The 26,015-nt window shown below is 49.0% G+C and overlaps 1 protein-coding gene across 1 annotated transcript; it reads left to right on the top strand.

The window, feature by feature from the left end:
• Positions 1-455: 455 nt before the first annotated feature.
• Positions 456-26,015, top strand: LOC311186328 (liver carboxylesterase 1-like; the record flags this gene model as incomplete). The annotated part of the gene is made up of 14 exons (XM_084257264.1): positions 456-507; positions 5,534-5,738; positions 8,509-8,653; positions 11,789-11,922; positions 13,520-13,673; positions 14,378-14,482; positions 16,599-16,703; positions 18,339-18,377; positions 19,117-19,257; positions 21,119-21,199; positions 21,497-21,644; positions 23,760-23,885; positions 25,439-25,511; positions 25,832-26,015. The coding sequence occupies 14 exons, from the start codon at positions 456-458 to the stop codon at positions 26,013-26,015; spliced, it is 1,692 nt and encodes a 563-aa protein (XP_084113390.1).

Here is a 26,015-nt window from a genome sequence, read left to right as displayed (position 1 = left end):
CAGACCAGCACTTCCCTTGCCTAAAAGCAGGTAAGTGCTAGTGCCAACCTGTGGGAAGCTCACTTTGCACTAAGGTTGCCATCCTGCAAGGGAGAAACCCTTATGTAACAGGTTGTTTAGAGGAGCCTTTAGCTGGCTGTAATTTGAGAGGTTATTTAGTCCAAGCAGTTTAGATAAAAGAGGGTAAACTCTGGGTAGGCGTGGCTTAAAAGCCCCAACTGACCCCTGGAGCCACTTTGGAAGGGGCAGAGCTTTTTCAGGTTGCCTCCTGATTAGGCAATTGACAGTGGAGGCAAGTCCTGCGGGTGGGGTGTGGTGGGGCAGAAACAGGGGCGGGAACTGGAGCTGGGTAGCAGGCAGCTGGGGGGCAGGAGCTAGGGCACTGGAGCTGGACTGACACTGCTCCACAGGACAGTGGAGACCTCACAGCACCCAGGAGCTGTTGTTCTTCAGAGATGTGGCTCTCTGCTCTGGTCCTGGTCTCCCTCATCACTTCTGATGCTTGGGGTGAGTCCTTCTGAAATGCAGATAGCAGGAGGCACATTTAGATGTCCTCCTCCTGGAACTAAAAAAAAAAAAAAACTAAGATGCATACCTGGCAAAGGCACTGATAGCAAACGCCCAGCAGGTATGGTCTGCAGCAGGCATGCCTGCCAAGGGGTTGCAGAGCCCAGGCAGCCAGGACTGCTCGATGCAGGGAGGGAAAACCCTGGAGATCAACTGCACCTGTCATGTGCAGGAGGGCAGCTGTCTCATGCACCACAGATGGGGACGTCAGAGAGCTCAGTTTGTTTCCCCTTGACGATTAGTCAGGTTACATCCAAATCAGGGAGAGTGGTTTAGCAGAATACTAACAGTATCTACCCTGGAGCCAGCACGTGTAGATTCAAATCGCAGCTCAGCACTTACTAGCTGTGTCTGTAGGCAAGGCTCTTCACTTTTCTGTGCCTAGCTTTCCCCTCTCAGAAAACTCCTGTCCTGGCACAGTAGTTCCAGCCTCATTGGTCTGTTGTGAGGTGGAAATGGGTGGCCATTGCTAGTGAACATAGAGCTTGGTACGCAGGTGGTACTAAAAGGGGCTCTGTAAGTAAAGGGGTTGTTTTAAAATATAATGCATGAATAGAATATTTGCGGTATGCTAAAACCAACAACAGATTAAGAGCTGACTGCCACTGCAAAGAAAGCTTGTTGTAGTTACCAAGAGGAGGAGGGAATGTCCACCATGGTGGGGTGGGGCAGGAACAGAGGAGAGCAGTTGTGGGCAAGGACCTTGTCTGTAGTTGCCAGGGGAAGGGAGAGGTCAGGCAGATTTAGGAGTAGCAGGCTCGCACTTCCAGTGGGCTCTGGCCAGGGCTGTCAGTGGCTGCCAGGGGCCTTGCCCTGAAATGATTAGGGCAGGACAACAGCGACCGGACCCATGAGAGTCAGTGAGGGGGCTCTGGGCATGGGCCTGGCATGCTCAAAGGGCAAGTTGATTACTATCTCCAGGAATTAGCTGACTCTGTGGGGTTCCATCCCTCTAGGGTCAGCAAGGCATCAGAACACAGAAAATAAAAGGCATGTTTAGTACAAGGGGGAAGCAAGGGAACCCAGGCCACCCGGAGTCCTGGTATAGGTGGGGAAATTGAGACTTTGGAAGGGAAATGTGTGGCCCAAGGTCAAAGGGGAAGTCACGCTCTGGAATCTTCTGCTGAATCTGCAGGCAGGGTGTTGGCCAACGGTGCCCGGGCAGCACAGGCCCTGTCTGGATTTTCTCTTCTTTCTGGTGGCGTGAGTTATGAGAGGGCTGGCACTGAGGAGAGGGCAGAATCAGAAAGGAACCAGATTAGGTGTGGAATAGTCCCTTCCTGATGATTATCTATCTCTGGCCAGGATGGAGAATTCCATCTTAAGAAAGGCCATACTGGCTGCCTCTGTTTCCTCTGTGAAATGGGCATATTAGCACCTAGCTAGCAAGGCCTTCACGCGTGTTTTTTTTTTTTTTTAAGATTTATTTATTTATGCATACAAGAGCTGGGGTACAGGCCAGAGGTGTGTGCGGTGAGAGGATTCACCAGAGACAGAGTGGGGAACAGAACAGGCAGATTGGACGAAGTACACTGCTAAGGGGAGCAGCAGGTGAGGGCGAGTCAGAAGAAGAGGTCTGCTGCGCCATATGGGTTGCTCCCTGGCGGGCTGGGGGATTGAACTTGTGTTGAGGTGGCTGCGGATAGTTTCATAGGTTGCAGCTTAACCCCTTGCACCACCAGGGAGGCCCTGGCCTTCATGTATGTTAATTAATTGAACTGGAAGGCCCCTCTGGCACACAGTAAGAGTTCAGCATTAACCTAAGCAAGCACCGCTGTTGTCATTATTGTTCACATGGTCACGTGATACCTGCAGGGCCCAGGGAGGGCAGCAGGCAGACACCAGCAAGTAGGAGCGCAGCTCCAGGGCCCAGGTGCAGCCCAAGAGCACCAGGCCCCGAATTCACTCACTAACATCCTCAAGGTCTCTGTCTGCCCTTCGGCTCCCAGAAGTCCTCTGCAGCTCACACACCCACTTCATCTCTCTGAAGGCTGACAAAGACCTTTATGGACTCTGGTTTCTTGTCAGACATTACCCTCCTTTGCCTCTTTGCAACACTCTGCATTCTTGAAACCCCTTCCACCTGACTCTGTGCTCCCCACCCCCTCTGGCTCTCTTCTGACTCACCCACCCATGGAGGCCCTCAGCCTCGGCTGCAGTTTCCCTGGCTGGCTCTGTAGCTCTTTCTCCTCTCTCTCACAGTGGCCTCTTGAACGAAAGCGCACACATCCAGGGTTTGTGCTTTCACCATCAGGAAGACAATTCTCCCTTCACCTGCCCGCCTTCCTGTCTTGAAAAGCCCACTTACTGTGGCCTCTCACACCTTCTGCCTAAAATGGAACTTACCACCTAAAGTAGGTGCTTTGGTTTTCTCCTTTTCCTTCCATGCCCCCCTCTATCTGGTCAGGGGCCAAATCCATCTTCAAAACTCTTTAGACAGGGCCTCACTGTTGCCGCAAGGGGTTAAGACGCAGCACTATGAAGCTATTGCCAGCCACTGCAACATGAGTTCGATCCCCAGCCAGGGAGCTACTCACATGGTGCAGCAGACCTCTCCTGACTCTCCTGCTGCTCCCCTCAGCAGTGTATTTCAGTCAATCTGCCTGTTCTGCTTCCCACGCTGTCTCTGGTGAATCCTCTCATGTCCCCACACACACACCTCTGGACTGTACCCCAGTTCGTGTATGCATAAATAAATAAATATTTTTAAAAGTTCCTTAGACATCACTCTATTTCCTTATAAAAATGTCTTCTAATTGTAAAGAGGAATTTGAGCTCAGTGCAAAAACCTGGAAAGCACTGAGGGAACATGTCACCTGCCATGACACCACCCACTGACATCCTGATTTACATGTAACTGAGCATTACCCAACATGGCTGGGTGTCACTGGAAATAATTAGCAGCAAAAGCAGAACAACCTGCTATAAATGGCCGCATATGGGCTTGACTATTATTAACATGAGACATGGACACTAGTTTTTGGGTTTTTGTTTTTGTTTTTAAAGATTTATCCATTCATGCACACAAGAACTGGTGTACAGGCCAGATGTGCAAGAGGGTGAGAGGATTCACCAGAGACAAAGCAGGGAATAGAACAGGCAGACCAACTGAAATACACTGCTGAGGGGAACAGTGGGCGAGACAGGAAAGGTATGCTGCGCCATGCAGGTATCCCCCCAGCTGGCCGGGATCGAATCCACGCTGCAGAGGCTGCAGACAGCCTCATAGTGCTGCACTCAACCACCTGCGTCATCAGGGAGGCCCTGTTTTTGTTTTTAAAGATTTATTTATTTATGCATACAGGAACTGGGGTATAGACCAGAGGTGTGGGGGGTGAGAGGATTCACCAGAGACAGAATGGGAAACAGAACAGGCAGACTGACTGAAATACACTGCTGAGGGAAGCTCAGCAGTGGGTGTCAGTGGGTGTTGTCATGGCACTGCTCAGGGTAGCTCCCTGGCTGGGGATCAAACTCATACAGCTGTGGCTGCGGATTGCCTCATAGTGCTATGTCTTAACCCCTTGTGGCACCAGGGAGGCCCCAAAACTAGTTTGTAACATGATTTCACTTATAGAGTCTCACATCTTTCATAAGACCAACTCTGGATAATATTTTTTCTGTTCTGGTCCAAACACTTAGGAGATGTTGACATTTCTTCTATATTCCAAGGAGAGCAAGTTGGAAGGCGAGAGGTTAGAAATCACCTCCCGTGAGGGATTCTTCAGTAAGCTGGCCTATTAAGGGCAGATGTGAGGAGAGTTGGAGATTGGTTCACCTGAAAGTGCAAGGTGGCCCCAGCGCAGGCAGAATGAGGACCGACGTGGAAGCTGTGTGGCGGAGTGTCAGCCCAGTGAGCAAGACCTCCACAGGAATGGAGCAGATAGGAATCTGGCCTCAGCCCCTCTCCCCTCTGGCTCAGAGTCACCGGAAGAATCTTCTTTAAGGGGCTATGTCACAATCGTGTCACTTTCCCATACTCCAGAGCATTCACTGCTGCTCGTTTGCCCACTGGATAAAGCCTAAACCCTTAGCCTGGCACCCGCAGCCCTCCCAGACAGAACCTCCTTGCTGACTGATTTTCTACTCCCCCAGATTCCATCTGGCTCAGCTGGGTCACTGGCTCTCCCTCTGCCAAGCCTTGCCTCATGCTGGCTTGACCCTTGCCTTAAAACACTCTCTTCTCTGCTTTATACTTTATGATCCCTCCTCAGACCTCCTGTTCACTCTCCCCTCCAAGTACACCCCTTCCATGAAGCCACCAAGCACAAGACCTGGTTTCTTCACCTAACTCATGTAGCCCCAAAAAGTACGGCTCCCAGGACCCTGACCACTTTCTTTCCAGCTGTAGAGTTGAAAATGTGGGAGGCTCATTCTCCTGATAGTGTTCAGAGAGCCTCGTGTCCATGCCCTCATGCAGAGGCTGTTCAGCCCCCCATCGCAGAGGATCGTTGTATGCAGAGGCTCAAGGTGTGGAAACAAAATGTGTTTTTGCATCTTTCATTTATTGTCTACTTGATTAACCTCCATTCCAGTTTGCTCCTTAAAAAACCTGTGGGAGGGGCCTCCCTGGTGGCGCAAGGGGTTAAGTCTCAGCACTATGAAGTATCTGCAGTCACTGCAGCACGAGTTTGATCCGTGGCCAGGGAGCTACCCACATGGCACAGCAGACCTCTCCTGGTTCCCTGCTGCTCCCCTCAGCAGTGTATTTCAGTCAGTCTGCCTGTTCTGCTCCCCACTCTGTCTCTGGTGAATTCTCTCACCCCCACATCTCTGACCTGCACCCCAGCTCTTGTATGCATAAATAAAGCTTAAAAAAAAAAGCAACTGTGGGAGTCAGGAAAAAACTGAGGCCAAGAGTCAAAGTTCTTCCCTCGGGGTCATACGCCAAGAGGGACAAGACGCACGTGAGACCAAGTCAAACCCTTCATCTCTGCCTTGTCCCATTTCCTCCCCACGTCCCCAGGACACCCGTCCAAGGCGCCTGTGGTGGACACCGTGCAGGGCAAAGTCCTGGGGAAGTACGTCCCCCTGAAAGGATTCACGCAGCCCGTGGCCGTCTTCCTGAGCGTCCCTTTCGCCAAGCCGCCTCTCGGGTCCCTGAGGTTCGCGCCCCCACAGCCTGCAGAGCCATGGAGCTCTGTGAAGAACACCACCTCTTACCCACCCATGTAAGCTGGGGTTGGGAGGGGTGGCTTCGGTATCTTTCCGCTGGGATGTTTGCATCAAAGTGATGTGGGAAGGAACAAGGCAACTCTCTGAGTGGCTTCTACTTTGTTCTAGAATCCTCAAGAGAGCATAGATCCTTAAAAAATCCCAGAATTCACCTAACATTTTAGAGCGCTGTATTTCACAAACATTTATTGAGCATTTACTGTATGCCTTGTGTGCATGTTCTAGGCGCCTGGGATCCATTAATGAATAGAACAAAGATCCACCTTCATGGAGCTTGCTTTCTGGCAAGGGGGTACATGATACACAATATGCAAATTGATAAGCAAATACTGTCATATGTAGAAATATGGTAAGTGCTTTGGAAAGAAACAAGAAGTCCAGCAGATGAGATGGATAAGATGTAATGATTCCATTTATTCTCCTTTCTTGAACTTTCTCAGAGTTGGAGAGTGGGATAATCCAAGAGGTCTATGGGTGGGGAATGCTTTGGGTATTGACTAGGCAAGTTCTCGACCCCCAAGATGAGCCAGCTAGACACAAGCAGAGCAGTGGTTGACTCTAGTCACCCTGATCAAGTCGAGCAAGGAAGCCCCACCATTGCCCCCCAGGCTACCTCGACTTCTCATCACCTCAGCAAGGATTTCTGGGAATGTCCAGGATCCTGCCTCTTGTTGGCCTTTCTTCTCTCTTCTTTTCTTCTTCTCTCCCTCCATTCCCTTCTCTCTCTTCCTTCCTTTTTTTTTTTTAACACAATGTCTTTTTTTTTTTTTCAAAGATTTATTTATTTATTTATTTATACAAGCACTGGGTACAATCAGAAGTGCCAGAGCAGAGAGCAGAGAGCAGAACAGGCAGACTGACGAAGTACACTGCTGATGGGAGGAGTGGGCAGCAGGAGAGGTCTGTGCTCCATGTGGGACCCTCGCTGGTGGCCGGGGATCTAACTGGCGCTGCAGAGGCTGTGGGCAGCTTCGCAACCCAGTGCTCAACCGCTGTGCCGTCGGGGAGGCCCCACTTCCTTCCTTTTTAAAAAAAAAAAAGATTTATTTACACAAGAGCTGGGGCACATTCAGAGGCACGGGAGGGTGAGAGAATTCACCAGTGACAGAACGGGGAGCAGAATAGGCAGGCGAACCGAAGACACTGCTGAGGGGAGCAGTGTGCGGCAGGAGAGGTCTGCGCACCATGTGGGACCCTTGCCAGGCGGCCGGATATCGAACCCTCACTGCAGAGGCTGCGGACAGCTTCACAGCATAGCACTCAACCTGCGCCACCAGGGAGGCCCACGTCCTTCTTTAAAAAAAAAAAAAAAGATTTATTTAATTTATTTATGCGTACAAGAGCTGGGGTGTAGAACAGAGGTGCAGGGGTGAGAGTACTCACCAGAGACAGAGTGGGGAGCAGAACAGGCAGATCTGCTGAAATACACTGCTGAGGGGCACCGCAGGCAAGACAGGAGAGGGCTGCTGCACCATGTGGGTGAGCTCCATACAGGGGATGGAGCTCAGGTCAAAGCAGTACCAGCATGACAGAGCTGAGACTTAACCCCTAACGGTGCACCAGGGAGGCCTTCACCACTTGGGATTATTACAAAACATATTTTGATTGTTAGGTAGGCAAGGCAGTAGTAATAACTATAGTCATTATCATTATATGTTATTTATTCTTCATTTATTTGAATTCTAGTAGCATGGAAGTCTTGCTTGTTCCCTTTTTTAACATTTGAGTTCCTTTTATTTATGGCTCTTACTCTTGATGATCAGGGGAAAGGTCCCCCAGGATGGAAACCAGGAAACCATTTTTGTGGGTTCCAGGGCTGCCCCTGGAGAGCTCTGTCACCAGACACCTTGGTACTCCAGTCACTGCATCTCCATCCTGGGCTGTTGTTGCCTGCCTTCTGGGCATGCGGAGATCTGGAAATATAAACACTGCACATCATAGCTCTTCCTGGCTGTGTGACCTTGGATGTTTGCTCTAGCCTCCCTGTGCCTCAGTTTTGTCATCTGTACAATGGGTAATAATAGAACTTTTGTCATGGAGGCTGATTTGAGGATTCAGTGAGTTAAACTTAATGCCTGGCATACTGGTGGACTCAAGAAATATCACCAATTATAATCTATGTGGAATCTTTAAGTTCCGTTATTAGGGCAACCGACAGCCCTTGCTCAGGGTGGGTTGGTGGCACAACCTTAGCACGTAAGGGCTGGAAGACCCCTATGGGAATCATTCCCTTCACTTAGATCTGGTAGATTGGAGCCCGGACCGAGGAAGGAATTCACCAAAGTCACCCAACAAACTAGTGGTGGAAGCAAGACTAGAGTGCAATCCTCCTGAAGCTGACCCTCAAATAGGTCAACTCTGACCTGCTGCAGGCCCTTATGTCTGCCACTTGAGTGACTTCTCGTGGTTTATTGAAGTTTCCTGTGGTCTAGAAGACATTTACCTAGTGGAGGAACATGGTCCCCTGTAGCCCACCCAGTGCCAGCAGACTATGTCCAGATCATGCAGGAATGTCATCTCCTGGGTGGGCAGTGTCCTCTTCTTGACCCAGCTCCTGGGGTCTTAGTGACTCCCCTAAGTGACCTTGGTGAACCCCAGGGCCTCCCATCCAAACCACCTCCTACCCATTCCAGCATCCAAGTCTGGTAAGAACAACTTTCTTTATGCCTAGACCTCCCAGCCTAGGCTCACTCTGACAGGAGGAGGTGCCTCCTTACTTAGCTCTGTTGAGTTTCTGGGGTTTTTCTGTCTCCCGACCCAACCCAGGTGCTCCCAAGATGCAGTGGGGGGCCAAGTGCTGTCAGAGCTCTTTACCAACAGAAAGGACAGCATCCCTCTCAAGACTTCCGAAGACTGTCTCTACCTAAATATCTACACTCCCGCTGACTTGACAAAGAAAAGCAGACTTCCGGTAAGCATGGGGCCCACAGCTCACGGCTAGTGTGTTCCAGCACTCCAGGAGCTCCAGGTGTAGATGCAAGAGGATGAAGGTGGCTTGGGGCAGATGCATCTCTGCAGGGCCCCCAGGCGTCCTTTACCACCACAGCCAGACCATGTGACCGCAGGAAACACGTACGCCCCATACTTCCCTTTCTCCTAGAAACAGGCATAGCATCACTGAAGGAAGTTTGTACTTTCCGAGTTCTTTCATGTAATAGAAGAAGGTTTACTCTTAGTTACTAGATCAGGAATCTGATATCCAGAGCAGCTAAGATATTGTTTCTAATAAAATCAGAGCTGGTAGGACTCTCAGAGATAAACAGCAGCCCAGTTCTTCCTTTACAGAGAAACCTAGGCCCAGAGAGAGGGTGGAGAGGTCACACAGGGAGGCTGTCAGAGGAAAGCACGGATCTTCTGACATCCAAGCGGTGTTCTTTGACTGTGTCCTTTCCTGAGCACACAAGGAACAGAGTATGGGACAGAGAATGAGGGGACAGGGTCTAGGGCAATCCAGGAAGAGCTTTCCTTTGCCTTTGGCCAACTCTCTGGGATTTTAGTGTAGCTAATTTCCCTCCCTAATTGTCTTTGGCACTGGCTGGTGAGCCAGTGAGTCAGCATTTGCAGAGTAAATGGAGGCCCATCCTCCAGTCTCAGGCTGCTGGGAGGGGGAGGGTCAGCTGGAGAAGGCTGCCCCTGAGTTGGCAGGGGCCTGAACACCCGCCATCAGCCAGGAGCACCCCTGGCAAGATGCCCAGGAGTGTGGGAGGGCGTCTGTGAACCTATAACTAAAAGCTGGCACTACACGTGCTTCGTTCAGAGAGGTGAGGATGAAGGTTCACCATCCATTCACTCAGCCACTCTTCTGTTACGGCCTCAGTATCCCATGTTGGCAGTCAGCCCAGGTTGCTACGGGAAGGGGAGGAACCTACAACCATGGCCACCGGCTCCTGCCTTCAAAGATCTTACCTTCTGGGCTGCAGACATCAACTAACTTTCTTGGCAAATCACACTGAGCAGCTCTTGGCTCAGTCTTCATTCAGAAATGGCCAGAAGTCAGCAGGGGTAGGGAGGACCAGTGGCCTGGGATCTGATGGCTAGAAAACCTCTACTTGGGGACCCAGCTCTACTCTGGGATCTGGGTATTATCCTGCTTCTGCCTTTTGTGACAGGAGGCCTGGTTCTGTTTCCTCAAATCAGGAGTAATTACATGAGTATTCAGAGGTGAATAGCAAACTTGATCTCTGTGCCTGGCAAAGTGCACAAGGCGAGTGCTCTTGAAGCATTAGTGGGAGCTGAAGGGAAGACCTTAGATCTTATTCCTACCCTATCAGCTGGCCTGCTGCTGTGCCTCGTTGGCTGCAGAGTGCTGGGCGGCTCCCCATGTGTACTCTCAACCAGACTGCCTGGGTTAAATAAAGCACCACTTAGTAGGTGCGTGATTGGGCAAGTTCAGCGCCTACGTTTTCCTGTCTGTTAAATGGGGCAGCAGTATGTACCTCATGAATGGTTTCTTTCAAAGTGCTTCAGACAGTACTGGGCACATATTTGTGTTGAGTTCTTTAGTTTTTTTAGAGACAAAGTTACTATAATATTTTTTTAAGATTTATTTATTTTTATAAAAGAACTGGGGTACAGGCCAGAGATGTGGGGGGGGGGCGGTGAGAGGATTCTCCAGAGACAGAGCCGGGAACAGAACAGGCAGAAGGACTGAAGTACACTGCTGAGGGGAGCAGCGGGTGAGACAGGAGAGGTCTGTCCTGCCATGTGTGTTTCTCCCTGGCCGGCCAGGAATCGAACTCGTGCTGTAGTGGCTGCGGATTGCTTCATAGGTCGCATCTTAACCCCTGCGCCACCAGGGAGGCCCCAAAGTTACTATAATATTATTTTAGCCACACTGTCTAAATTGCTATGTGAGCTTTTTATTTTTTTGTAAAGATTCATTTTATTTATGCATACAAGAGCTGTAGGCCAGAGGTGCAGGGGTTGAGAGGACTCACCAGAGACAGAGTGGGGAGCAGAACAGGCGGATCCACCAAAATACATTGGTGAGGGGAGCAGCGGGTGAGACAGGAGAGGTTTGCTGCACCATGTGGTTTGCTCCCTGGCCAGGGATCTAACTCATGGATAGCTTCACAGTGCTGGTGCTTAACCCCTTGGGACACCAGGGAGGCCCCCTATGTGACCTTTTTAAATACAAAAGCTGAATGGTGTCTGCTGTAAGCACTCATCCTCAATTCTCATCACAGTTCCTGGCAACAGTAAGTTCTTAGGTCATGTTCATTATGAACATGACTGAAGACTTCTTCTAGGAGGTGACTTTTCAGTCAGACTTTGGAAGAAGGGTGGGATCTGGGAATGCAAAGGAGGCAGAGGGAAGGCATGTAAGGAAGAGATAGCCCTGAGGCATGTGTGCTTCTTTCTTTTTTTTTTTAAAGATTTTTTTTTTTTATTTATACAAGCACTGGGTACAGTCAGAAGCGCAGGAGGATGAGAGAATTCACCAGAATCAGAGTGGGGAGCAGAACAGTCAGAGTGATGAAGTACACTGCTGAGGGGAGCAGCAGGCACACAGGAGAGGTCTGCGCACCATGTGGGACCCTTGCCGGTGGTCAGGGATCAAACCAGCGCTGCAGAGGCTGCGGGCAGCTTGGCAACCCAGCGCTCAACCACTGTGCCACCAGGGAGGCCTGGCATGTGTGCTTCTTAAGAAAATCATTGTCACAGGAGACAAGTTTAATTCACTGCACAAGAAGTAACTAAGATGAAGGCAAACTGGGTGAGGGGGTGCAAGCATGAAGATGACCCAAGTGTTTGAGAGGAGATGACACCCTTTGCCTTGACTGTTCCCAATGTGGTGCTCTCAGCATGAGGAGTCCTGAGAGAAGGTGGCCCAGAGGCTGGGAAGCCAGGCAGGGCCACCAAAGTGGAATGGTGATCTGAGCCCCAGCAGGGAGAATGGGGAAAGAAAGTACCTTTCCTGAATTTGTAGGATCAAGTGGACGTTAGATAATAGCCTCCTTGGATGATGGCCAAGGATCAGGTAAGCAAACGGGACACCCTTCCAGCTCTGCTTCCATAACCAGTAAGTTTCTTCTTCCCTGTCCAGGTGATGGTGTGGATCCACGGAGGGGGTTTGGTGGTGGGCGCAGCATCAACCTATGATGGCCTGGCCCTCTCTGCCCATGAAAACGTGGTGGTGGTGACCATCCAGTACCGCCTGGGCATCTGGGGATTCTTCAGGTAAGATTGTGGAGTCTCCTCCCTGCACTGTGGACTTCCAAGTGAGTGTGCTGGGGCCACTTCCAGGCATGTCAGCCCTCAGGGGGAATCCCTTCAGGGGATCCTACTTACTTATCTATATACCCCCTACCTTCACCAAGTCCTTTCATAATTGGGCTCCACCTACCTTCTCAACCTCCAGCCATACTGGTTCACTTGTTTCTTTTTTTTTCTTTTTTTTTCTTTTTTTTTTAGTATAGTTCTTGCAATGCTTTTATTTCTTCTGACTTGTGATTCCAGATAATATATTATTTTTTTCTTTTTTTTTAATTTTTATATTCCCCATACAATTGCAACCCTGATTTTGGGGGGGGGGGTGCAAGGGGGAAATGGTTCACTTGTTTCTGAGCTTTGGCATGTACTGGCCCCTCTACCTGGAATACCTACTCGACCTGACAGATACCCATGCACCCTGCAAGGGCCAGCACAAATGTTACCTCCTGAAACTTTCTTCTTTTTCACCTGTGCTGCCCCGTTCATGGTATGCCTCCATCATGAAAGTTAGCAAGCAGCCCAGCTGTGACAGATTACTTCTCTTACCTCGCAGGAAAGGAAGAAAGGAGCAGGAAATTAGGCAATGCTTGTGAGTAAAGGAACGGGAGGCTGGAGCCACACATCAATGGCTGGGACAACCCTCCTAGAAGCAATGTTAGGCCCACTCACCCCTCTTCCTTCCGATTTGGTACACACATGAGAATGAGTGAAGGTTAGAATCTTCTAGAACCTTCTCAGTCAACTCTGCATGGGCACCGGAGCCAAGTTTCTTGCAGGACCCAGTTACTCTGAATGCCTTTTCTGAATGCCCTGGCCCTGGAACTACTGCCCCTGAGGCCACGGGTGGACAGGCTGAGGCGGCAGTGTGTTGCTCCCTGGAAAGACCTAGGGAGCCGGGGGAGGGGTTTCTGAGCTGTGTCGTGTCCTGGACTGCTTTGCCTTCTTGCTTTCATTGATTCTCCTCATTCCTCCCACCCACAGCCCTTTCTCTGCTCCTGTCACTCTAAAAGTGCTACATGAGCTCTCTCCCTTCCTCTCCTCCAGGTCTCTCCACTTCACCGCAGCCATGCCACCAGTTGTGGGTCGAATCTTGGCAGCTTCCACACATGGTTGCTCACAGCTTCCTTCTCTTGGCTCCTGGCCTCTACCTTCTAGGCTCTTTGCCAGAACCTCCTGTTCCCCAGCCTCACCTCTGCCTTTTCTTTTATTGCTTTTTATTTTTCCTGAAAGCATTTTTACTACCTGTAATGCTTTATTTATCTATTTGTTTTTATGATCTGTAGTATGAGCTCCATGAGAGATTTTTTCCTATTTTGTTCTCAAAAGTGTTCCTAGGCCTTAGGGGACAGTACTTTGCCCATAGAAGTTGCTCAGTGGTATGAATGAATGTACAATGGGACTGTGCTGCAGGAATGGGAGGCAAGTGAAGACATGTGTCAGAGCCACGGAAGACCAGTTTTACTCCAGAAGGCTCACCACCTGGAGCTCCCAGCCCCACCCACGTTCTTAAGAATCTAGCCATGACCTCTTTGCTCCCCAACCCACCCTGTTCTCTTATTCATAGCACAGGAGATGAACACTGCTTAGGAAACTGGGGTCACTTGGACCAGTTGGCTGCTCTGCGCTGGGTGCAGGAGAACATTGCTAACTTTGGAGGGAACCCAGGCTCTGTCACCATCTTTGGAGAATCAGCAGGAGGTGAAAGTGTCTCTATTCTTGTAAGTGTTTCTGGTCCTAATGCAGTTGCTGACTGGATCCCTTGGAATTCAACCAGTCTATCCATTGGCACCTTTACTTATTAGACCTGGGTTCAGGGCTGACCCCATGCTGTACAATGTTAAATGGTGGTGAGTTAATGACTTAGCACTCCGTGGACCCCAGTATAGCCTCCAGGAAGCTCAGAACTCAGTTTAACTTAGATATCTATCTATCCATCCATCTGCCTGTCTCTCTACCTACTTACTTACCTACATACCCACCTAAGATTTTTTAAACAAATAATCTCCCTTAGCATTACAGTATAACATGAACATGTACCTAACTATTAAGCACTTTTCCGTAACATTATTTTGTATAGCTGCATAGTATTCCATGGTAAGACTGTGAAATCATTTATATCCTCAATCTCATCACTTTGGAATCTTGGGTTTGACAAGTGTCCTGATGCTTCTGATTATTATCAGAATGTGGCACAAACCACATATTTTGTGTTCTCTCCCTTGCCCTGTGGTCCTGGCTCCCTCCTGCTGATGTTTTCTTGGAGCAACCTGAAGAAAAGGCAAAGCCACGAGAGGCTTTGAGGGGTCCACTGAACTCCAGGGTCCCCAGGGAAATGGACCAGGGCAGTACAAGGGGTGAGGGAAGTCATTGAAGACCTCCTGTCCAGAAGCATATTCTCCTTTCCTCTCCACTCCCTTCCCAGGTTTTATCTCCCTTGTCTAAGAACCTCTTCCACCGGGCTATCTCTGAGAGTGGTGTGGCCCTCACCTCTGTTCTGGTCAAGAAGGAAATGAGCGCTGCAGCTCAGGTAGGTCTCACTCACTCTGGATCCCTCTTATACCCATTGTTCTGTGACCTGAAATCTGAGAATTTTCTTGCTATGGGATCCAGCTGACATCCTCAAAAAATCTTGAAAATGAGAATATCTGAGTGAGAAGGGCAAGGAGACATCTCATTCAAGCTCCCAGTTTCACTGATGAGCAAACTGGATCATAAAGCAGAAGAAACATGCCAAGGTCATCAAGCTGTCAGGGCCGAGCAGGAGCTCTGGGCACATTGACTGCACTGCCTCAGTTGTGCCAAGGTGGGGTGCAGGGTTGAACAGTAGGCCTGGACTGTCATTGTGTCCCTTTCCAGTCTGATTTCTGGTGAACCCCCTTACTGAATGTGGGTCTGGAGTGGTTCCTCCCTGAAGACCTTGTAACCAGGGTTGGTTCCTAGAGAATTCATTCATTTACTCAATAAATAGTTTTGATATAGAGACATCTAGCAACCTTATGAAGCTTCCATTATAAGAACGGAGACAGTTAATGGTTCCATAATCACACTAATTATTAAATGTCAACTGTGACAAGAGCAATAAAGGAGAGGTACCTGATGTCATAACAGCATCTGCTGCAGACAGGACAGCCGATGAAGTTCTCTGCCATTAACAAAGACTTGGAGTCTAAATGAATTTGCAATGTGGGGAGGCCAGGGAGAGTGCCATCGAGAGCAGCTCTGCCTTTCAGTCTCCCAGCCCAAGCTTTTATTGAAGATATGAACAAAGGAACAAGAAAATAGCATGCAACTGTGGTTTTGCTTATACAGATTAATAAGCTACTACTGAAAGCAAGTTTTTCTGGTTAGTGAGGAACATGAGCAGAAGCCAGTAGGTCCTCAGAGAACAGGAGTCAATTCTGGGAAGTTCTATTTGCAGAACTTCTAATGTCCTGGAACTCCGTATGCAGAGTAAACAGGTATTCTCCAAAAACTCCAGCTCCTTTTAGGGCAGCAGGCTCCCAACAAGCATGCAAAAGAAGCACTTACCCCAGAGTGTAAGGGGAGATTATCAGGAAAAATTTCCTGGAAAATGGATCAATGAGTTGCGATCAGAAGAATGGGCAGTTATTTACTCAGTGAGAAATGGGTATTCCAGGAAGAGGGAGCACCATGTGCAAAGGTCCTGGGATAGAAGGAGGTATCTTGTGTGGGAGCAAGCAAGACAGGCTGATGTGGCTGGAGGAGGAGCAGAGGGAACTTGAAGTAGACTGATGGCGGGAATGTTGGCAGGGATCATGACGCGTAAGAAGGACCCTGGTGAGGAGTTTGTCTTTATCTGGAGTGTTAGGAAGCCCAGGAAGGTGAGCAACAGGGAGGTTCTGCTGAGAAGAGCGCCCCCTATAGTCAGTGATGAGTCAGGGCTGTGAGAGCTGGCTTCAGCACCAGACTAAAGGGGACTTGTAAGTAGGAGGGGAGCAAAAGAAGACACCAGGAATTTTGGGGGGTTTTGAGAATGTTTTAAAGAATTTTTTTAGTTGTAAACAATAGATGCACTTGACCAGGCTTAAGTCAAGGAGGAATTTATTTAAAGAGGTGACAGAGAAAAGAACATTTTGCTGTTAAACAGGAACTTGACATTGGCAAAAGGAAGGGAATCTAAGACTCATAGTCTCTCCCTCTCTCCTCTTCTACTTCTCCCTGTGACTTTTTCTTTATTCAACAAATACATTCAGGCACCCTGTGTCAGACATGATACTAAGCAATGGGGCGCCCATGCACCCTCCCCATACCCCATTGTTCTGGAACCTGCCTTGTCTCTGTTAGCAGTTTCCTCTCTCCCTCACCCTACCTGTGGATTGCTCAATGCCAAATTGTTAGCAAGTGGCTGAGCTGACATTTGAAACCAGACAGCATATTTTAAGGTTAAGCCCCACTCCATGCTGCCTCTGTTTAGATGTTCAGCCTTGAGAGCATGTCCTTTTAACAGAGATAAAGTAACATAGATGGAGGTTGTGTAATTGGTGTGACTAGGACCCAGGACCCACAGATTTTCTGCCACCCCCTGCTGCCTTTAGACATCAACGTTGGACAAGAATACCTCTTTACTGATGGAGGCAGGGGACATGCCTCTTGAATTCTGCTGTCCCCTTTGATCTCTGCAGCAAATTGCTTTCTTTGCTGGTTGTAAGACAACCACTTCAGCTGTCCTTGTTCACTGCCTGCGCCAGAAGACAGAGGAAGAGCTTTTGGACGTGTCGCTGAAGATGGTAGGTACTTATACAAACCTCTCACTGTACCTTCCCCAAGCCTGTGAACTGGGCCTCAGAAAGACTACCCGGGACGTTTCTCACCTGTCCAGGCTAATGTCAGCTTCTGGTCTGGAGGAAGAATTTCTTCATTCCTTTTTTATTCGGAAATATCTTAAACATTCACAAAGTAAAAAAATAGTATAATGGGGCCTCCCTGGTGGCACAGGCAGTTGAGCACAGCACTGTGAAGGTGTCCATAGCCACTGCAGTGTGGGTTCGATCCCTGCCGGCCACAGAGATACCTACATGGCACAGCAGACCTCTCTTGTCTCGCCTGCTACTCCCCTCAGTAGTGTGTTTCAGTCTGCCTGTTCTGTTCCCCACTCTGTCTCTGGTGAATCCTCTCACCCTCCTGCACATCTGGCCTGTACCCCGGTTCTTGTATGCATGAATAAATAAATCTTTTAAAAAAAGTAAATTAAAAAAATAGTATAATGAACAATGGTATAATAATCCCCTAGCTCTCTCAGACTTTCTATTTTGTCATTCTTGTTTCAGATATATTTCTAATAAATCAGGCATTGCATATTCCCACACGCCACTACCATTCTGAACTTTAAGGTTGGCGATATGAAGAACAAAAATTTTTCAGAAAAATTGTCACAGTTTTCTTGGTTAATTTAGAAACTCAGTTTCAGCCCCGTAGGGGTTTTCTGAGAGTGCCTCAACTGTGACTCTGGGATAACATGCATCCACACAGTCATTCATCCTTTCATTCACCATCTTATTATCCATCTATAATTTCAACAATCCATCCAGTTCATTGATATCCTTTCATCAACCTAATGTCAATCCATTTTTACCTTTTATTAATTTATTATCAATCACCCATGTTTATCCAGCCATCATATATCTTCACCCCATTACTCATCTCTCTAAAATCAATAGTGAATTCATCACCTACCTGCTAGTTATCAGGCATTTATCCACTTAACCATCCAATTTGCCTGTATTCCTGTATTTACCAACTCCATTCATCTGTGCATCCATCCATCCATCCATCCATCCATCCATCCACCTATCCACCCATGTTAAATTCACTCTTAGGAGTTTGTCTCCTTGGGAGGTCGATGACAACAATAGCTCTCTACACTTAAATCCTATCTGTCTAGAAGCACTCTTCCCTAGTAATTCTAGCAGAAGTGTTGAGGTTAACTCTACTGGACTGACATGGGCACATGCCCATCCCTGAACCAATCTCAGTGCCCAGGAAAGGAAGCACCCTGGGTCACATACAGAGGCCTGGATTCATAGAGTGAGAATGGGGAAATGGGAGGTATCCCAAAGGAATATCGGGATGTTGTTGCTCTGGGGAACAAGGAGGAGACATGGATGGAGGACAGGGCAGGCACAAAAGACATCTCTCTGTGCTCCAACCCCTTCACTCCCCCAGCACCCCCCTCCACCTCCACCCTGAGCTTGTGTCCAGGGGAGCCAGCATCCTGCCCACTTCCTCCTGGCCCAGCCAGGTTGGCACCAGTGAGGAGAACCTGATACCTTGAACCTGATACTTTTGGCAGCACACAGCTCACAAACATCAGATTTTTTTCCCCCGGTTCCTTTCTCACCCACATTCTCTCTTTGTCTTCACAGAAATTTTTCTCTCTTGATTTACTTGGAGACCCCAGGGAGGTAAGGACCTTTGACTTCTTGATTATAGGTTGTAAATCTTGACAACTTTAAGCTGCAGTTAATTATGAATGAAAGAAATCTCCCTCTGGACTCATGTTTGTATTGCTGAGGCCCAGAGGGCTGCGGTGACTTGCCTAGGTAACACTGCCAGGAGGACCAACTGTGGATCCGGAACTCAATCCCCTGATTCCTAATCCAGGGCTCCCACTCATTAATTCTAACTCCCTGGGCCCAGCCCCCAGGCTGCCTCCCCCATCATGTTTATATTTCCTGCCCCTGGGGGAGAAGGGGAGACTAGAATTTTCCACCATGAAGAGGTGGAGATAATTGGATAGGGGAGTCTACAGGAAGGGCCCAGGTCTCCTGAAAGCTGCAGGAAGGATTAGTATCACAAACTCACTATTTGCAGGACCCTCAGGAAGGGGATCCCCTTCCATGTCTCCTCTCCTCCCATCCTGCAACCTGGCCGGGTTCTGATGACTTTACCTTCTTGAGAAGCAACTTCTCAATATCCTGCCCTGTCAGCCCTCCTGCTGGGCTAGTTACCCATCACCTTACCACTGCTTTCCCCTGGGCAAACTTCTACCTTTTGGGGTCAGAAAGACTTAGCTGCCTTTTTTAGGACCCTGAATTCAGTGGCCACTGCCCATGGCCACGCAGGTCTCACCCAGGTGGTTGGAGATGGGGACATCAGTGTCTGTATGGGAGAAGCACAAACAGCATGCTGGCTTTTTCCCAGAGCCACCCATTCCTGCCCACTGTGGTTGATGGAGTGCTGCTGCCGAAGACCCCTGAAGAGATGCTGGCTGAAAAGAACCTGAACACTATTCCCTACATGGTTGGAATAAACAAGGATGAGTTTGGTTGGCTTCTGCCAATGGTGAGCAAGTGCGGGCCTCTTAGAAGACTGCCGCCTGCCGCCCCGCCACCCCTCCCCCAGATCCCTGTCCCCTTTAGCACAAACTGACATTTCCATGGACACTTTCTCTGGGATACCCCAATGGTCGCCTGGGTGGTATAGCCCAGGAGCCTCTCCCCAAACCCTCTCTTGATGGTCTTCAAACCAAGATCCTGGCATGTAGGGGCTGGGGGAGACTCGTGGGTGCTGAAGGGGGAACCACAGCCTTGACAGGAGGTACTTGAGTGAGGAGTGAGCCTGGGGCCCTACTAGCAGCCTCACCCCCAGGCTTGGGATTTTCAGTTTCCCCATAAATCCCCCTTCCTGCTCTTAGTCATCTAATTGGACAGATTCAGAGAAATGTGTTTCCTCTTGAGTTAGAATTGTCTTCTAAAAGTTAGCAAGGGCTTTATACACTCACTGAAGTTGGAACATTAGGTTTATTCAGTGACCTCACTGCAATAGGGAGAAGAGTCTAGTGTGAACTGAGCTCTCATCCCTGATACAAAAGGCTGGAGATCATATAAAGGTCATAGTGTATTAAGAGGTGGGCTGTGCATGTGGGTGTGTCCATGTGACTAGGCCACCTGAGTTTTCTCTGGAGGAGAAATCGACTTGTCTTGATGGCAGGAGCAGTGATGTAAGTGGAAGCCAGGTGCCCACCAAGGGTAGACCTTATACTCCCTCCCCACACCCCAGGACTGAGTGTTTTCTTTTCAGAGAGAAGGCTCTCTGGTCCTTGTGGAACCAGTTTTGGGTGTTTAATTTACATCTCAAAGGGCAGAGACCAGGTTTATAATGGCAAGTTTTCTAGAGCTGAGTTTGAGGACCCTCTGCCCATCCCAGGTTTGTTACTAGAATCCATGGCCATTAAGTTCTCCTGGTGTCTGGAGCTTTCTCAGGTAGATGTTTTAAAGAGGGACTCAAGGCATCCTAGGTATGTGACCTTAAGTGGCCAGAGGCCATGCTGGAGTGTGGTCACCTGCAGAGGCTTGGATGGAGACATTAAGTACAGAATTCTGTATTCCTAACCTTGAAAAATTTCTTGGGTCTTACCCAAGGAGTAAAGCTATAATATAAAATCATAATGGGGGCCCTCCCTGGTGGCGCAAGGGGTTAAGATGCAGCACTGTGAAGCTATCTGCAGACACTGCAGCTTGAGTTCAATCCTGGCTGGCCAGGGAGGTGACCCACATGGCACAGCAGACCTCTCCTAACTCACCCCTGTTCCCCTCAGTAGTGTATTTCAGTCAGTCTGCCTGTTCTGTTCCCCACTGTGTCTCTGGTGAACCCTTTCACCCCCCACACCTTTAGCCTGTACCCAGTTCTTATATGAATAAAAAAATAAATCTTTTAAAAAATCATAATGGAGGGACTTGTACTTCGTTGGCCATTTGGAATGGGGACGGATATTTGTGAGGTCTGTGTCATCTTCTCCAGTGTCCTGACTTCAGCACTAGCCTGATATAAACCTCCCCTGTCTCACTGACCACTGAATATATAGACAGTTGGCAGATAGAGACAGACAGACAGACACAGACAATTGCATTGTATATATAGACAGTTGGCAGATAGATAGAGACACACAGATACGGACACAGACACAGACAATTGCAAAGGTCTGGGCCCACTTGTCTAAACATTTACTTTATCTTCAGCACATCTTGACTTTCTAGATATAAGTCCATTAGATCATTGATTTTGCCCAACTCATCGAAGACCCACGTCCAGGAGACATGATGAAGGGAGAGGCCCTTCAGCTGCATTGGCTTGGGCAGTTGGTCAGTTGATTCTTCCTGCTAATTCCCAGTGAGTCACAAATGATTAACTGTTATTTTAACAGATGATGGGCTACCCACTCTCAGAAGGCAAGCTGGACCAGGAGTCAGCCACATCTCTCCTGTGGAAGTCCTATCCTATTGTTGTAAGACTTTGGGAGAAACATGGGAACTAGCTGAGACCCAAGGAAGGGTGGAGCCACACCTTACCTCACAGAGCAATTAAATGGCAGAATGAAGACTAGGCCCGGGGGTCTCTGTCCACACCCCTCTGCCTTTCTTACCCAAGCACCCTGGGTCAGGGGTTGCACAGGGCAAAAAGCTCCCCATTAACTCAAGTCTTCCTCACTGGCTGAAGAAACTGTGCCAGCCACGGGGGGGGGGGGGGGGGGGGGGAGGGGTACAGGGAGGAAGCTGTCACTTTCATTCCCGATCCCTTTCAGAATGTCCCCGAGGGACTTACTGCAGCGGCCACTGAGGAGTATTTAGGAGGGACAGACGACCCTGTCAAAAAGAAAGACCTGTTCTTGAAAATGATGGCAGATTTGATATTTGGTGTCCCCTCTGTGAATGTGGCCCGTCGTCACAGAGGTGAGTTCAAGACATTGGACAGGGAAGGGACAGCTATCCCACAAGCTTTCCTGTCTGTCTTGCCCACCCTCAGCATGGAAAGATGTGAGGGAACAGCTGGGGGTTAGGCCTCCAAGGCTGACTCCATAAGACCTGGGGTGGGGCACTGTCTTATTTTGATTTCTGCCTGAATCAGACCCTGAGGCAAGGATCTGAACTCAAGTAGTTTTTCTGGGAGATGATCCCAGAAAATGCCAGGGGAGGAGTGGAGCGGTGACATGGAGAGAAGAAGGAACCAAGCAATGCTGTATTGATGAGCAAGTGTCCGCAGTGGCCAGCAGAGCTGGGGAGCCCTGGGGAGGTAGAAGACTTGTCTCGTGACTGTCCCTTGCAAGGGGCCTGTTCCCAAGGGCCCATTAATTCCCTGGCACTTTGGCATGCTGCCCACATGGACAGAATGGTCTCCATGGTCAAAGACCTTGGACCAAGAGCTACAGATCCCAAAGGCAGCAGTCAGGCTGGCATACCCAGAAGTAGGGGTTGGGTGAGCAACAGCAGCCTCCACTATAGGGGCTCCTTACTGGAAGTTATGGTCAGAGGGCAAATCTTAGATGAGTCTTTGAAGAGTCCAAAGTCAGAGCTAGCAGCAAACTCACTTATTAACTAGTGGAGCTGAAGAAGAATGAAGCCAAAACTTTGGAGTGGAACAGGTCAGTTTTAAACCCCTCCTTTCAGCAAGCTCTGCTTGACCTTGACTCAACTGTTTAATGAGTGAATTACGAACCACAAGTTTGCTTGTTCCAAACAAAACTTCCTGCTCAAAGATGTCATGATGGGGAGCAGGGGTTAGGGAGGCCATTTAACAAATGACATCCTCATGTTGGGATGGCATATGATGTTGTCATTTGTGGACAAACATTTCATTACATGAAGAAATGATGATTGGCATTATGAAATAATATATGCATTGTTATCCCAACTTTATACACATAGGAGAGGTGTGTGCTGAAATATGATAGCGGTTTCCCTGAATGGTGGGATTATAAATGATCATATTGTTCATTTTCCTTTTTTCTGCATTTTCCAAGTTCGTTGTTGTATCCAAGTGGGGAAGGTTGTAAAATTTCTCCACCAGCCTGAGTCGGCACCCAGCCCTTCCCCATGAGATCCCCTGTCTATGGGCACTGTGATCTCCGCAAAGCAACCCTCTCCCCACAGTTGGGTGGCCCAAGAGTTAGTCCCCAAGAAGCAGGAGAGGGCAGCTCCAATGGCATAATCAGCAGGAAACCTGATATCTTCTTGGGGCTTGGAGAGGAGGTGGTAAGGGACCAGGCAGGAGAAAAGAGAGGGGCAACTTTGTCTGTCCTGGCCCTTTATCTTTCTAGCCCTTACCTTCCTGCCCCCCTGGCCAAACAGGAAGTGAGATAAGTGAAGTGGCATAGGAAACCCTGAGCTTGTGGTTTTCCTTGACGCAAGTGGCAGCCTGTCACCTTTGTGCACAGGTTTGTGTTTAAATAGCTGCACCTTCAGACCAGCCACTTGGACCCCCTTCATCCTCCTTAGAATAGGTGAGAAAACACTGGAAGTGAGAAAGGTCAGAAGACACCTGTTAGGCTGCAGGTGTTCTCCAAAAGGATGCAAACCAGGCAGGGATCTATGTGTTACAGCAGCGTAATCTGTACGTGTATGTCTCGGTGTGGCTGTGTTGAGTAGGCAAAGGGGTTTATGATGTAAGTTGACCCCCACCCTGTAATGAAAGTTGAATGGATTCACCAAGTTTTCATTGTTCTTTTATTCAGCCAGTATTCATCCATTCATTCATTCAGCAAATACAAGGCTCAAATCCCAGCTCCATTCAACCATGGCTCAAATCCCAGCTCCAGCAAGTCATAGGGCTTCCCCAAGACTCTGCTTCTCTATTATGCTGGTCATCAGGGGTAGGGGCTCATGTAGGGACACATGGTATCCAGCACGTGGTTGGCACTGAGACAGGCAGTGGCTACTACTGTTACTGTTGTGTGCTCAGGCCCCCATTGTGCTGCAGTTTCCCTGGGTGCCCAGGGACCCTGGACATCTGACACCCCCCCCCAAGGGTGCATCTATTTAATGAATTGTGCATGAACTATATCCTCTCAGATGCCGGAGCCCCCACCTACATGTATGAGTACCAGTACAGCCCAAGCTTCTCGTCAGAGCTGAAACCCAAGGTGTCAGACCACGGGGATGAGCTCTTCTCGGTCTTCGGAGCCCCATTTTTAAAAGGTGATGACCCTTATTGAGACTGCAAGTATGGAGTGAGGAGATCTGGGTCCCCCATTTGGTGGTCTTGGGCAAGTTCTTCCTCTTTAAGTCTTAATTTCCTGAATTCACCATAATAGTTTTGGGGTTTTGTTTGTTTGTTTTTTTCAAAAAAAAAAAAGATTTATTTTTATTTATTTATGCATACAAGAACTCGGGTTGCAGGCCAGAAGTGGTGGGAGAGAGTAAGAGGATTCAACAGCAGCAGAGTGGGGAGCAGAACAGGCGGATCCACTGAAATGCACTGCTGAGGGGAGCAGCAGGCGAGACAGGAGAGGTCTGCTACGCCATGTGGGTCAGCTCCCTGGCTGGGGATTAAACTCATGCTGCAGTGGCTGGTGATAGCTTGATAGTGCTGAGACTTTAACCCCTGCACCACCAGAGAGGCCCTGAATTCACTGTAGTAAGTTTAACAACAAAGGGTTCCAGCATTTTCCTGTTTTGACATACACAATGGAAAATGTGTAGGACTGCTCCCTCATCCACGGATATGCTAGGAACCGGGTCTGTGCATCAATAAGATAAATAATGGGTCACCTGCAGGGATCTGGCACCTCTTGCCCTCCCACTCACAAGAGCGTAACAGAATGAGAGTGAGAGTCAGGTTAAAATTGGCATTGAGGTGCCTCCCCCACACCTCTTGCCTGTACCCCTGTTCTTATAAGCGTAAATAAATAAATCTTTTTTAAAATTTGGCATTGACCTTGAATCAGGACCAACGTATCTCTATCCATCCATCTAAAATTCCTGTAAAGGCCTCCCTGGTGGCGCAAGGGGTTAAGTCTCAGCACTATGAAGCTATCTGTAGCCACTGCAGCATGAGTTCGATCCCCAGCCAGGGAGCTACCCACATGGTGCAGCAGACCTCGCCTGTCTTGCCTGCTGCTCCCCTCAACAGTGTATTTCGTCAGTCTGCCTCTTCTGCTCCCTGCTCTCGCTCTGGTGAATTCTCTCTCCCTCCCACACTTCTGACTATACCCAATGCTTGTATAAATAAATAAATAAATCTTTTTAAAAAATCTTTTAAAATATATTTAATTATGTTATACTTTAAAGAAGATCTTTCACAAACACCTTCAGTATGTTAACTACTAGTAGTTACAGGTGACTTGTTAGCCACCTGGAGACTGTCCCTGACACCTCAGGGGCCCTGGGTATTTCCTGGCTGGGTGGTTCTGTAGGCCCTTGCAACTCTGTGTTGTATTAGATTCTGTGAAAATGTGGGTGGGTGACGGAGATTGAGAAAAAACCCAAGAGCAATCCCGAGCTGGGATAACTGACTAAGGGCCTGAAGGGGTTGGTGTGGGCGGTGGTCACAAAGGGTTGACTGCTGCCCTCACGAAGCCCAGGTCAGTGACCCTCGAGCTTTGAGTGCATGTAAATTACCCAATTGCAGCTTTTGAGGCAGAAGTTCTAGAGCACGGACTCAGAGCCTGAATTTCTGGCAAGCTCTCCACTGCCACCTGCCCAGGAAACACACTTTGAGTAGCAAAACTATTTTTTATTCTTCTCCACAGAAGGTGCCTCTGAAGAGGAGATCAAACTCAGCAAGATGGTCATGAAATTTTGGGCCAACTTTGCTCGGACTGGGTGAGCATGATGGCAGAGATGCAGCGGGGCTGGGGCAGGGCACAGCTGCTGGAAGGGGGTTGCTGCTAATGTGAAATGGTCAAACTTCTGGCCATGTGACCTCTGACCATGAGACCTCTGACATGAGAGTCTCCTGTTTGGAGAGGCCACCTAGGAGGTGGTGTTTTCTGCGCCTCTGGAGGTGTTGTGTTCTCTGCCTCTGGAGGTGTTGAGCCTGGTGGAAGACATGAAGATGAAGCTGGATGGTGGTCACTGCAAATCTCTAGGGCTTGCTGGGCCACACAGTAGCTCTAGGGAATTATATTTGATTCTATTCCCAGGAACCCCAATGGGGAGGGGCTGCCACACTGGCCAGCATATGACCAGAAGGAAGGGTACCTGCAGATTGGAGCCACCACACAGGCAGCCCAGAAGCTGAAAGACAAGGAAGTGGCTTTCTGGGCTGAACTCCTGGCCCAGGAGGCCGCAGAGAAGCCGCCACACACAGAGCACATTGAGCTGTGA

The sequence above is a fragment of the Talpa europaea genome, assembly GCF_964194135.1.
Source record: "Talpa europaea genome assembly, chromosome: 16".
Classification (NCBI taxonomy): domain Eukaryota; kingdom Metazoa; phylum Chordata; class Mammalia; order Eulipotyphla; family Talpidae; genus Talpa; species Talpa europaea.
Note: the sequence above shows the minus strand (reverse complement) of the source record. Positions and strands in the feature narration are given on the sequence as shown.